At 59.7% G+C, this 13,942-nt stretch overlaps 1 protein-coding gene across 1 annotated transcript in view; it reads left to right on the top strand.

Moving 5' to 3' along the window:
• Window positions 1-11,050, top strand: part of MYO15A (myosin XVA) — a 50,281-nt gene extending 39,231 nt beyond the window's left edge. The window contains exons 61-66 of the mRNA XM_036838184.1: window positions 1,392-1,552; window positions 2,268-2,401; window positions 5,308-5,441; window positions 5,733-5,866; window positions 7,092-7,232; window positions 10,260-11,050. Of these exons, the coding sequence (XP_036694079.1) occupies window positions 1,392-1,552; window positions 2,268-2,401; window positions 5,308-5,441; window positions 5,733-5,866; window positions 7,092-7,232; window positions 10,260-10,361 (806 nt within the window). The 3' untranslated portion in view covers window positions 10,362-11,050. The remainder of the gene's footprint in view (window positions 1-1,391; window positions 1,553-2,267; window positions 2,402-5,307; window positions 5,442-5,732; window positions 5,867-7,091; window positions 7,233-10,259) is intronic.
• Window positions 11,051-13,942: the final 2,892 nt, after the last annotated feature.

The raw sequence follows: 13,942 nt of genomic DNA, 5'->3' as shown, positions 1-13,942 counted from the left end.
AGTACTTTTTCCTGCCTCTTAAGGCCTTAATAGTGGCCATAAGGGCCCCCACCCTTGGTCTCACCTGACCCTTCTCAGTGCAGCCGAACCCCTTCCCCCTGCAGCCCACCTGCTGTAGGCTGTGGCCTTGCTTCCTGCCACCAGCCTGTCAGTTCCATCCACCTCCAACCAGCTCTCCCGCTGCTGCCTCGGCTCCGAACCATGTATCCTCAGCCCTGCTTGCCCCGAGTCCAGCCAAGACACAGGGGGAGGGAAAGGCAGTAACAAAATGATCCCAATAACTGAATTTATGGAGCAGAGGCTGTGTCCCAGGCACTGCTGAGAGCATGTCATCCTATAAACTGCTTTAATCCCCACCACAACCGTATGAAATGAGACGGTTATTGTTCCCATTTACAGATGGGAAAACTGAGGCCCAGAGAGGCTGTATTAGTCTCCTGTTGCCGCCATAACAAATCAGCACATACTCATTGGGTTAAAACAACACATGTTTATTATCATATGGTTTGAAGGTCAGAAGTCCTGAAACCAGAGTGTCCTCAGGGCTAACTCCTTCTGGAGACTCCGGGAAAGAGTCTTTTTCCCGGCCTTTTCCGCTTCTAGAGGCGCCCACATTCCTTGGCTCATGGTCCCTTCCTCCATCTTCAAAGCCAGCAGCGTAGCATCTTCCAATCTCTCCTTCTTTAAGGACCCTTGAGACTACACTGGGTCCACTTGGGTACCCACAATAATCTCCCCATCTCAAGATCCTTAATCACATTTCAAAGTCCCTTTTGCCATGAAGGTACATATTAACAGGTGGTGGGGATTAGGATGGGGACATCTTTGGGGTCAGGCTGTTATTCAGCCTGCTGCAGAGATTAAAGGACTTACCCAAGGTCACACAGTTGGGATTTGAACCCAGACTGTCTGGCCTCGAGAGTCTGGCCTTTATCATCGTGCCACACCCCCTCTCTTTGGTAAAATTTTACCGAAGGTGTGGGATGGGAAGCAGAAATGTCAGTTCAGGAAATGAAAACTTAAGCCTCTCGTACAGGCTGAGACCCACTCAGTGCCAGACCCCACCGTCCTCCCCACCCGCCCCAGGAGCCCGGCAGGGGGTTCTCCCCTGAAGGCGTTCTGCAGAAAGGCACCCACTGGCCCTCCTGATCTGAGGCCTCTTGTGCCCGTCCTTGTCCCCAGCCCTCCTCTGGAAAGGCGCTAGGCTTTCTCTGAGCACCACGCAGGGCACTTCCCTAGACCTAGGCGGGCTGTAGCTTGCGGTTACAACTTCCACAAACACAGGCACCCTGTCCCACAAACGTGCTCTCCTTTACTGAGGATGCTGTGTCCCAGAGCGGGGAGGGGGCTTGCCACTCGTACCCCAGCCAGCCGCCCCCGGCTCCCCACAGGCCAGCACGTGTGCCCACTCAGCCGCCGCGCCTACATCCTGGACGTGGCCTCGGAGATGGAGCAGGTGGACGGTGGCTACACGCTGTGGTTCCGGCGCGTGCTCTGGGATCAGCCGCTCAAGTTCGAGAATGAGCTCTACGTGACCATGCACTACAACCAGGTCAGCGCGCGGGCCGCTCTGAGGCTCTGGAACTTTCCGGGCTCCCCTGGGCCTTGGCGTTTGAGGCTTTCATGTTTCGGGCCCCGAGGCGTCTGCTCCCTGTATGGGCTCTGCTTTTCTGAGTCTTCCGGCGAGGCTGTCGAGATGGCACCCCTTCAGGAGGCCCCTCCGTCCTCCTTCCTCTGGCTCCCCTCCCGCGCTGAGCACTTGGCCTGTCCCTCGCTGAAAGGCCTTGCCTGGCCTTGTCATTTTCATGGTGCTGCCCCTCCCCTTTGAGACTTGGTCGTCTAAGTGAGGGTCATGGGGTTAACAAAGCCTGGTTCTTCCCCTTGTGCCGACACTCGCGGATGTGTTTGGACAGAGAGCGCGTGCTTCTCTGGAGCTGGTGCCGAAGCTGCGGCTGTGCCGAGTCCAAATCCGGCCACTGGGCTCTTGTGCCTGCGGGTCAGCCTCGGCAGCCTGAGGACTTGTGGAAATGGGACCCCGGGTCCTGCACGCTGCAGGCGGGTGCCAGCGTTTCCCGGGGTCCTGTGGCTTCCCGGCCACAGCTCCCCCAGCTCACCGTCATGTGTCACTCCTCCCCGAAGCCCAGGGAAGTGACAGGTCACCCTCCCCCGGAAGTGAGTGGGGCTGGAACCGCTCAGTGTCTGTGTCTGCGCCTGCCCAGCACCTGGCCGCCCGCGGCCCCTCACCTGCATCACGCCGTCCACCGCAGGTGCTGCCCGACTACCTGAAGGGCCTGTTCAGCAGCATGACGGCCGGCCAGCCCGGCGAGCAGCAGCTGCAGCAGGTGTCCAAGCTGGCCGCGCTGCAGCACCGAGCCAAGGACCATTTCTACCTGCCCAGCACGTGAGCACCCACCCAGCCCAGCCCGTCCGGCTGGGACCCCACCTCCGGGCACCACAGGTCGCTTCCAGCTGGTAGTAATAGCTCAGAGCAAACTGATAAAAAGCTTTTAGGACACACACCCTGTGGTCCAGGAAATACACATGGCCCCGCAGAAAGATTTGGCCACAGAAACGTTCAACCGTGGTGTCTCCTACAATCTCCGACGACAGGGGATTCCTTAAAAAAATTGTGGGGGGCTTCCCTGGTGGCGCAGTGGTTAAGAATCCGCCTGCCAATGCGGGGGACACGGGTTCGAGCCCTGGTCCGGGAAGATCCCACATGCCGCAGCACAACCGAGCCCATGCGTCACAACTGCTGAGCCTGCGCTCTAGAGCCCGCGAGCCGCAGCTACTGAGCCCGCACACCCTAGAGCCCGTGCTCCGCAACAGAGAAGCCACCGCAGTGAGAAGCCCTCGCACCACAACCAAGAGTAGCCCCCGCTCACCGCAACTAGAGAAAGCCCGCGCGCAGCAACGAAGACCCAACGCAGCCAAAAATAAATTAATTAAAAAAATAAAATTAAAAAATAAATAAAAGATCCCACGTGGCACAACTAAGACCCACTGCAGCCTAAATAATAAATAAATAAATAAATATTAAAAAACAAATTGTGGGGCGTCAGGCAGCCTTTAAACTGATGTTTTCGAAGAGGCGAGACATCAGTCATCCCAGGCTCTCCATCTTCGGGCCCTTTTACTCTTTTTTTTTTTTTTTTTTTTTAACAAATTAATTAATTTATTTATTTATGGCTGCATTAAGTCTTTGTTGCTGCGCATGGGCTTTCTCTAGTTGCAGTGAGCAGGGGCTACTCTTCGTTGTGGTGCCTGGGCTTCTCATTACGGTGGCTTCTCTTGTTGCAGAGCACGGCCTCTAGGTGCACAGGCTCAGTAGTTGTGGCACACGGGCTTAGTTGCTCTGCGGCATGTGGGATCTTCCCGGACCAGGGCTGGAACCCGTGTCCCCTGCATTGGCAGGCAGATTCTTAACCACTGCACCACCAGGGAAGCTCCCTACTCTCTTAAAAATAAGACCCCAAAGAGCTTTTGTTTCTGTGCGTTGTATCTATCGCTATATTTACACTATTCAAAATTAAAACTGAGGGACTTTCCTGGCGGTCCAGTGGTTAAGACTCCATGCTTCCACTGCTGGGATGCAGGTTTGATCCTTGGTTGGGGACTAAGATCAAACAAACAAACAAAATTAAAACTGAGAAACGATTTCAAATATTGACTTAGTAAGTAATTAAAAATAAGGACACCCCGTGTTCATATAAATGCGTGCATGTGATAATTATAATACAAATAGCTAAGGTAACATTACACGTTAATATAAATAAGTTATGAAAACACAAGTGTATTTTCCCAAAAACTCCAGTGAGAAGAGCGGCACTGTTTGACATTCTGCAAATCTCTGTGCCATTTGGCGTGACAGACGGCAGCTGGGTGCCTGTCTCTGCCCCTCTGTCAGTCTGTTGTGATCTCACGTGTCACGTAGCCTCTGGAGACTCCACCGTGCACTTGTGAGGGAACAAGAGGGGAGAGCAGATGACCGCTCAGGTTCTTAAGGAAGTGGCTTTGCCCTCCCAGACCCTCGGCCACACTGTGAGAGCCCCTGGTGTGAACCAGCGTAGGGAAGGCAGTGGACTGTGGACAGAGGATGTCCCAGTGCCCAGCACACTGTAAGGGCTCAGCACCCAGCTCTCTTTCCGTGCTGTCATTTTAAGGGGAAAGTGCAGGAAGCACAGAAAGGTATCATCCCAGCCCTGGAGAAAGACAGTTGTGGCATTCCTACTCTTTGCAAGGCACTCTGCACACATTGTCTCAGCTAATCTCCCCAACCGCACTTTTTTATTTTTTTAGTAAATTTATTTATTTATTTCATTTTTGGTTGCGTTGGGTCTTCGTTGCTGCGAGCCGGCTTTCTCTGGTTGCGGCGAGCGGGGGCTACTCTTCGTCGCGGTGCACGGGCTTCTCATTGCGGTGGCTTCTCATGTTGCGGAGCACGGGCTCTAGGCGCACGGGCTTCAGTAGTTGTAGCACGCAGGCTCAGTAGTTGTAGCGCACGGGTTTAGTTGCTCCGCGGCATGTGGGACCTTCCCGGACCAGGGCTCGAACCCGTGTCCCTTGCATTGGCAGGCGGATTCTTAACCACTGCGCCACCAGGGAAGTCCCCAACCGCACTTTCTTTTCCCCTTTTACAGATGAGGAAACCCAGGCCCAGAGAGGGGATGTGGCTTCCCCAGCTAATAGGTGGTAGGACCAGGATCCAGACCTGGGGAGACTGGGTCAGATGCCAGGCTCTTACCCAGCAGAGCAGAGAGGAAAGATATTTCCTGGAGGGTCTTTTGGGGGGTTCCCCTGATGTTCCCCCTTCCCCAGTGTGCAGCCCATGGCAGCCGGGACCAGTATTTGTTGGTATTTTTCAGACGTCCTGAGACACAGGGCTGCCCCAGGGGAGCCAGCATGTGTCAGGGGGAGGCCTGGCCTGGTGGGCCCAGTGCTCTGTGCCCTCCGGCTCTGACCAGCCACTGGTGGTTGCTTTGCTGCCCTGATAGTTCCCTCAGCGTGTGCTTCTCACCCCTTTGGCCTGGGCTTCTCCCTGGGGCGGGGGCTACAAAGGACGAACCCACCTTGGGTTCAAGCCTTGGCCCGGCCCGGTCACTGTGTGACCTTGGACTAGCTGGTGAACTTCTCAGAGTCTCTGTTCCCTCCTCTGCAAATGGGGAGCCTAGTGGTACTGGCCAGCGGTTATTGAGCACCTGCTGTGTGTCCAGGCACTGAGTCGTCCTCACTGCCCAGCGATCAGGGGTCCAGGAGGTTTAGCGTAAACCCTGGCGGCACTCAGCGCAGCTCTTCCCTGCACGCCAGGCGCGAGGCCCAGGAGTACATCCCAGCCCAGCTGTACCGCTCCGTGGCCGCCTCGGCGTGGCTCAGCCTGCTCGGCCAGCACCGGCAGCAGATGCGGGCGCTCAGCCCCCACCAGGCTCGCGCCCAGTTTCTGGGTGAGAAGGAGTCTGGGCTGGGGAGGGGATCGTGGGGGCCTGGTAGAGGAGGGTGGGGTGGAGGCACCTTTGCCTTTGTACAGAGGCATTTTTGGTGCCAGCGTTCTAAAGTCCTCACCGAGGCCCCACCTAGGCTGGGGGCCCCCGGCAGGGAAGGAGGGAGGCCCGAGGCAGGCGCTGGGCCGGCGGGAGGAGCCGCCAGGCTGAGGGCCCCTGCACTGCCCGGGCAGATGGGGGGCTGCGCTGCGGAGCCTGCCTCGCCTGACCGCCCCTCCCCCGCCCCCGCCCCAGGCCTCCTCAGCGCCTCGCCCATGTTCGGCTCCTCCTTCTTCTCCGTCCAGAGCTGCAGCAACGTCGCGGTGCCCGCCCCCTGCGTCCTGGCGGTCAACCAGAACGGCCTCAACTTCCTCAGCACCGAGACGCACGTGAGTGGCCTCAGCCCAGCCCCACCCCTCCCCCCAGGGGGTGAGAAGTCCAGCTCCACCGCTTACACCTGCGTGACCTTGGGCGAGGCCCCTTCCCTCTCCCAGCCTCACTGCCTCACCTGGGATGCAGGGCTGCTGTCAAGGTGAAAGGAGGTGAAACACAGGCCAACACTCAAAGGCTGTGTTGCTCTGCTGGGGCTGTCGAGGCGGGGCTGGCAGGGCTTCAGCAACAGAAATTGTTTCCCTGGTGGTTCTGGACGGTGGACATCCGAGATCGAGGTGCCCGCAGGGTTGGTTTCCTCTGAGGCCTCTCTCCTTACTTGTAGATGGCCGTCCTGCCCGTGTCCTCACATGGCCCTTTCTCTGTGCACATCCCTGCGGTCTGTGTCCCAATTTCCTCTTCTCATAAGGACAGTGGTCCCGTGGGATGGGAGCCCACCCTAACCTTACCTCTTCAGAGGTCTGTCTCCAGATTCTGAGGTGCTGGGTCAGGGCTTCATCATATGGATTTGAGGGACACAATTCAGTCCAGGACAAAAAGGATCTGCTACCCCTATTCTTAGCTCTTCCCCCGGGGGTGGGCCCTGAGATGAGGGCTCCAGGGCAGGTGGCTTACGTGGAAACACTGGAGCTAGGAAGTGAGACCAGGAGGAGGGTCGTACCCTGGGGGATACACCTGGGGAGGGGCGTGATAGCAAGCAGGTTCCTGCTGTGGGGACTGGCGCTCGGTCCAGCGGGGAACACGGCCCTCAGGGATGCCCCCCATCGTGCGGGTCGGGGAGCTGGCTTGTCTGTCCGCTGTGTCCTGTTGCTCGTGATGGGGTGCTGACTCTCATCACTCTGGCTTCCCCTGTGTGGGGAAGCTCTGCCTTTGCCCCTGGGGCCAGGAAGAAAGCTCCAGACCAAGAGGGGCGGGTGTGAAGAAGCAGCCTTGATGTGAAGGTCAGGGCACCACCGGCATTTCCTGCATCCCTAGATCCCAAGCATTTAGAGCAGTGCCTGGCACACTGCACACGTGTGCATCAGTATTTGTTGAAATAATTTCACAGGTGAGAAACTGAGGTCCAGAGAGGTAAAGTAGCTTGCTCCGGGTCACACAGCAAGTCACTGGGGAACTAGTACTCGAACCGAGCTGTCACGCCTCCTGTGGATCTGACCTCCAGGGGAGGGGTAAGGCTGGGTGAGACTGTCGCACCCCAAGCCTGTCTGCCCCCATTTCCCCCAGGAGCTGATGGTGAAGTTCTCCCTGAAGGAGATCCAGTCGACGAGGACCCAGCGGCCCACGGCCAGCTCCAGCTACCCGTACGTGGAGATCGCACTGGGGGATGTGGCGGCGCAGCGCACCATACAGCTGCAGCTGGAGCAGGTGGGCCCCGCCTGGCAGCCCGGCTTGTCACCCGGCCCCCCCACTCCCTCATCCCGCTCACCAGGCTTTTCTCTGGGTCTGTCCAAGGTGGGTCAGGTCCTGGCCGTGTCCCAGGGAACATCCAGCCCAGTGCAGGGGACAGAGCTGACCCAACACCTCACAGAACTGTGGGTCTGGAGGGCGGTCTACCAGAGAAGCATCTTGATGGTGGGGTCATGGGGAAGGGCGGGCCCAGGTTGTTTGCAGAATAGTGCGGAGTTTGATGGGGAACTGGGGAGACACAGCCAGGGAAGGGCAGGTCTTAAGGGTCCTTGAATATAAAGCTAAGAATCTGGGGCTTCCTCCTGAGGGCGCTCGGGAGCCATAGAAGGTTGGTGGGAGGGCAGGACCCAGGCAGTTTGAGGACGTTCACCTGGGCTGAGGCTCGGAGGATGGATTGTGGGGCCTGAGGTTGAGGGGTGGAGAGTGGGGTTCCCATGTGACAGGGAGGCCAAGGCCCAGCTGCCCTGGACCTTCTCCTATTCGCAGCAACTGTGGCTGCTCCTTAAAAGCTGTGGCTGACCTCTAGGTCAGTCAAGTCCAAGTCTCGCAGTGCCCGGGGATGGGGCAGGACCAGAGTTCTCAGCCCACCGGAGAGAGGGGATTGAGGTCCAGAGAAGGGGCAGAAGCGGGGCTGGGCCCACACGTCTGGGCCCACCGCACCCACTCAAGATGTGGGCCCAGGACCACTTCTCCCGACACGGCCTGCCTTGGTGGGGCTGCTATCCCAGGGTACGAGACAGGGGCTCCCACTGCCCCAGCCCTGCCTCTGAGGGAGGAGCCCCCCGCCCCGGGCTCCTGGGGAGCCTGCGACTGGGGATCAGTGTGCTTCCCTTCCTGCTCCTGCTGAGGTCACCCCCACCCTGGCCTTATCTGTGGCTCAGCCTGCTTCCCAGAACCCCTAGTCTGAGCTCCCACCACAGCAAACCCACCTCCTCGGACCTGCCCGTCTGTTGCTCCTTGGGCCCCTTTTCTGGAGACCCCTCCCCTGGACGACCTTTAACTGGTGCTGAGTCCGGTCCCCCCTCCCCAACCCTGGCACCCCTCTGACCCTGAGGCCTCCAAAGCCAGCTCTGCTGAGACAGCCCCTTATTTCTCTCTCCTGCCCTGACCCCCTCAGCATTGCCCTTGGAGACCAACAGGCCTCTGCCCTCACCTCTCACCCTCACAGGCCCTTGGGCCCCCAACCCAGCAGCCCTTCCCGTCCCCGCCCCCTCCTCTGAGCTCTCATCCCTCCCCTCTGCTTACTTGCCCCCCTCCCCGCCCCAGACCCCCTGCACTCACTGTCCCTTCTACCTGGGACGCGCTTCCCTGCATCACGGGGCTCCCTCCTTCCCTTTGTACGGGTTTCAGCACAAACATCGCCTCCTTCTAGAAGCCTACCCTGACCCTCCTCCCCGATAATTCACTCTCTCCGCCTCAGTACCCCTCATATGGCTTGGAAATCACTTAGTTATTTGTTCCCAGGTTGTCTGTCTCCCCACTAGAATGTCAGCCCCAAGAGGGCGGGGCAGGGCAGGGCTGTGTCCAGCTTGTCCGCACGGTGTCCCTAGCACAGCCTGTCGTGTGGCTGTAGCGGATGCTCAGGAAGTGAGTGGGTGGAGGAGGAGGAGGCCTTTTCGGCTTCTCCACTCGCTCCCAGCACCCTCCCCACCCGCGACCTCTTTGTGTTGCCACCTCTGCTCTGCCTGTCATGTATGTGTAGAGGACACATTTATTAATTAATCATTCATTCTTTCAATGTATAACCAGTGAGCATCTCTACGCAGCAGGTTCTGTACTTAGCTGCAGAGATACTGAAGAGACCCTCCAGCCCTGGCCCCCACAGAGCCCCAGGTCTCAGGGGTGTGACAGACATCAAAGACTCTCTGATAAACCGTGATCAGTGCTGGGAGGGTGTACCCGTGCTATCCAGGAGGTAATCAGCGAGGGCTTCCAGGAGGAGGTGATGTCTGAGTGCAGCAGTGATCCCGCCTACCTCTGACAGGCCGTGTGAGAGCATCTGGAAGCAACCCAGCTTCTTATTGAGCCCCAGTTTCCACACCTGCCAAGTGGGGCAGCATTCCCAGTGAGGCCTGGAGTGCTGCAGCTTGTGGGTGGGAGGATGGCTGGTGGGGAGGAACCCATCTAGCACTCTGATCTCATTAGCTGAGGCGGCCTCCAGGGTGTGGCCTTGGGTTCAAGTCCCACCATCCCCAGCTGTGAGGTCTGGGGCAAGTGGCTTCAGGGCTCTGGCCTCAGTTTCCTCACCTGTGGAATGGGCTCTAAGAATGTCTGACTCATAGGGACACTGCAGGGACTGGGAGGGGTGGGACACGGGGGGCTCCTGGGACAGTGCCTGGCCCTTAGTCGCCACCCAGTAAGTGCTGTCCTCCTTATTTTTACCCTCCCTCTGAGCAGCTTCCCAGCCCCCAGGAAGCGCCTGGGGAGATTCCGGCACTGGCTGTGGTCTGAGAGAGCAATTTTCCACAGTCCCCGATGCCTGTCCCGCCCCCAGCAGGTGGGAGCCCTGAGGCTGGGTCACAGCTCATTCTAGGCTGTGGGCGCCAGGTGGTAACCACGGCAGCACGTGGTTAGAAACCATTTATTGACGGGGCTAATAGGGTTCAAGTCTAGAGGATTCACATGTAGTAAAATCTCACAGCATCCTCCCCACGGCTCCGTGAGGCAGGCCCTGGTAAACCGAGCCGCCAGGGGTGAGACCACTGAGGCTCAGAGAGGCGCAGTAACTGGCTCCAGGTCACACAGGCCACGTGCAGCAGAGCTGGCAGATGCGCTGGTCTCCTCCCGGCTCACCCCTTCCCACCTGCAGCCTGGCGTTCCTCCTCCTAGCTGCTCGTGCTCCTCCCAGGGCCCTGGGGAGGTGGGGACGAGGCTGGGGCCCACTAGTCCCGCCGGAGGCTGGCCTCCATCTCTCTCCCCTCCTGGCCACGTCTCACCCCAGGTGAGAGCTGGGAAGTGTTGGGCCTCTCACCGTCTCTCCTGCAGGGCCTGGAGCTGTGTCGCGTGGTGGCCGTGCACGTGGAGAACCTGCTCAGTGCCCGTGAGAAGCGGCTCACGCTGCCCCCCAGCGAGATCACGCTGCTCTGACCCAGCCCCCAGCCCCCAGCTGCCCTGTGCCAGGAGGCTTGCTGTGTGGTCCCAGGGGAGTTACTGGGCCAGAACCTTAGGGGAGACCAAGAGGCAGTAGGTGGCGTGGCGCAAGCCCCCAGGAACCTGAGAAGACTGATCCTGAGTTGGGATGGAGTTGCAGTGTGCAAACTTGGGTCAGATGGCAGGAGGGACTTCCAAAGACTGACCAGTGGGGCCTCCTGCCACCTACCACTGTGGCCCTGCCCCGACTCCCCCTGCGGCAGGGAAGCCCCACACCAGTAGCCTAGACAAACTGAACCTGCTTTTGCTTTCCTTGGGGTCTGATGTTCAAATCTCCATCTCCCTGTCCTGGGCCCTCACATGTCCCCCTCAGGTGCCCCTGCACTGCTGCTGAGCTTGGATTCCTGGCTCTTGGTCATTTCTGTGCAAATAAAAGGTACGCCTGGCAGCCTGTTCTCCATAGGGTTGTTGAGTGACTGGAAAACGAGCCTGAGGGAGGAGCCAGGAGGTGGAGGCCCACGTTCCCCTGAACAGAGCTTCCAGCAGAGACATCTGTCCTTACCTCTCCCTGCGGGCCCCTGCCCCTCTACCCCGCACTCCTTGGGTAGCCCTAACCCCAGGACCCCGTCACTGGATGGGCCACACAATATTTGAGAGTGGTATAGTAGAGGGAGGGAGATGTTTCATGTCAGCGGCTGGGGAGGGAGAAGGCTGGGAAAGGGCTTCCCAGGGAATGGGATGTTTGGGTTGGGTTTTGAACCATGAGTTGGAGTTTGCTATAGGAATAGATGGAGGGGAGGGGAATGAACATTCTAAACAGAGAAAACAGTGCTTGTTCCCTACTCTTTCCCTCAAAGCCTAGGACAATGCCTAACACAGAGTAGGTGCTTAAAAAATACTTGTCGCATGAATGAAAGAAATGAATGAATGTTGATGGAAAGTGCTAGTGCTTTGGGGAACTTATGGGGGAGGGGAGGCTTGGGAGAGGAGGGCTGGATAGGTGTGTGGGGGCATAATTGGCTGGAGCCACGGTGTCAGAGGAGGGGTTTATTTACTTATTCAGTACCTATTAAGCACCTACTGTGTACTAGGCAAATGCCAGGCACCGGGAGTTGCTCCCAGTTAGAGGCTCTGCCCAGGTGAGAGGACTTTTGGGTTTCAGAATGCAAGTGGGCCGTGTGAGTGAGGCCCCAGCTGAAGCGCATGGAACCGGGAGGAACCTCCCGGCCCAACCCTGGCCACGATGCAGAGTCCTGAGCTGGATGGTGTCTGAGGTCTGAGTTTTGGGAGGTTTGTTACACAGCATTGGATAACTGAACAGCAGGACTTCGGGATTTCAGGACCTGGGCCTTAAGGCATAGGCTCATGTTTTAACAGCTGTTCTGGTGCCTCAGTGGTGGCACCAGCAGGTCGAGCCCTCGTCAGAGGTAACGATCCCCAGGAGGCAGAGTGGGAAGACTCGGGTGGCAGGAGAATCAGACCTTGCTGTGGCCCCCAGACCCAGAAAGACAGGAACTCCAGGTGGACGTGGGGAGAGCCAGAGCAGAGGGAACCAAGCCCCAGGGTGCCCGGCCTGGCATGGGGTGAGAACACAGGAGACACATCTGGTAGGCATGGGAGCCTGAGACAGTCACGTCCTGTCTTCGTGGGGAAACTGAGGCCCAGAGGTGAAGCGAGTAACCACTAACTGGCCTGGCCGAGAGTCAGAGGCAGGCAGGCTGGCTCCAGAGTCAAGCTGCCTCCCCCGAGGCTTGGATGGGAGAGGGGGGGCCTGGCTGCAGGGCATGGGGGAGCCTCCGAGGGGGTGTCTGGGGGCCCTGGAGAGGTGACTCCCATGTTTGCCTGGTGAGCGGAGCACTGGGGTCTCTGGCAGGACTTTCTGATGAATGAGGTAGTGAGCTCCCTGCCACCAGGTGTGTGTGCAGAGTCCGATGCCCCCGGTTGGAGGGCCGTTGAGAGGTGGGCGCTGGGCTTCTGAAGGGCCTGAGCTCTCGCAGCCAAACTGCCAATATGCTGGCAACGGGGCCCTGCCCAGGCGTTCACATAGAATGGCCCAGGCAGGACTGGGGCCCCAGCCCAGTCCCCTGACCTTGGCTTTGCCCACTGGCCACCTTCTCACCACCCGCAGCTGCCTTCCTGCCGCCACCACCAGCGGTGCCCACCAGGCTGGGTCAGGAAAGGGCAGGACCCGATTCCCTACGGGCTTCACGCCTACCCTCTTTCCCCTGCACCCGCTGCTGCTTGGAAGGGAGGGTCAGGGCCAGGGTCCCAGGTGTCCAGGCTTCCCCATCCCACAGGCCCTGCTGGCCTGGACTTTCTGTGGCCCCATGACAGCCCCCACCTCCCACCAGGGACCGGTAGGCCCCTAGTTTAGGACGTGGAAACAGGCCCACACTCGAGGCCAGCGGTCCTCTCTGCTTAACGTACAGGATGCAGGACTTTTATCTCATCTTCACACCCACCGCACACATGGGCACTGATTTCATTCCCGTTTTACAGAGCTTGTCCGGGGTCCTACAGCCCGTCAGGAGGTCAAGATCCAAACCCACGTCTGTCGGGTAGCAGGGTCTGGAGCTCAAGCCCCGACCAGCCGGGGGCGGTGGATGGAGAGGGCGCAGGGGCAAGGGGTCGGGGGCACAATGGCCAGGGTGGTGAGGCCACGAAACCCAAGATGCATTTCATCCCAGTGAGAATCTGGGGAGGCTGCTAGAGGGGAGAGCCGAGCCTCCAAAAACCACAGTTAAGGAACGGGTGGGAGGGACAGGGACCAAAGAGCGTGACCACGCGTGCAGGCCCCACCGTCAGGGGCCGGGAGGGTCTGAACAAAGGCCTGGGCGCCCGGGAGGGCGGTGACTCCGGGGAACGCGGCCCGCGCTGCCGTCCCCAGCTCCCCGCCGTCCCGGGGGCGCCCGGCCCAGGAGGGCCGCGCACGCGCCGCCGCCGGGACGTGACTAGGGCAACGTCCACGCCGGGCGGCGGCGAGGGGGCGGTGTCTGTGGCAGCAGCCGTCGGGCCGAGGGCTGGGCCGGGACTCTCGGCGCCGCAATCTGAGAGTATCCTTGCGCGCTGAGCGCTTCCCTGCGGTCGGGTCTCCACTCAGGCACTCCCTTAGCCACCCGGTCACCCTTCAGGGGTCCTCGCGGCCCGCCCGCCGCTAATTAGGGGAAGGACGCAGTAGCCAAGGCGACCGCCGGATTGACAGGCATGCGCGCCAACCGGCTTCCGGAAGCTACTGTCTGGGCCTGCCCGGCGCGTGGCCGGTGGCCCAGTGACAAAACTGGAAGCGCCAAGGGGGCGGTGACCGGGCAGGCTGGGTTGTGGCGGTTCCTCGGTGATTGCGCGCTGGGGGCTGAGGCGATTTCGGGCGTTCGGACGATGCCGTGACGTAGCGTGGCGACAGCGTTGACGGCGTGAGCCCACCCCCGTGGAGGGAGCCCTACGACCGCGGGGGAGGCGCGGACAGGCGGCAGGCTGCAGTTTGGGGCGTTCGCGGAGCCCTATAGTGGGTGGGGGAGGGGCGGTGGACGGCCCCCGTCTGCGCGTGCGCCGGCCCCTCTGCTGACCCGGCCGCACGCGCG

Source organism: Balaenoptera musculus, chromosome 20, assembly GCF_009873245.2.
Source record: "Balaenoptera musculus isolate JJ_BM4_2016_0621 chromosome 20, mBalMus1.pri.v3, whole genome shotgun sequence".
In the NCBI taxonomy this organism is placed as follows: domain Eukaryota; kingdom Metazoa; phylum Chordata; class Mammalia; order Artiodactyla; family Balaenopteridae; genus Balaenoptera; species Balaenoptera musculus.
This window is presented reverse-complemented; position numbering and strand designations above follow the sequence as displayed.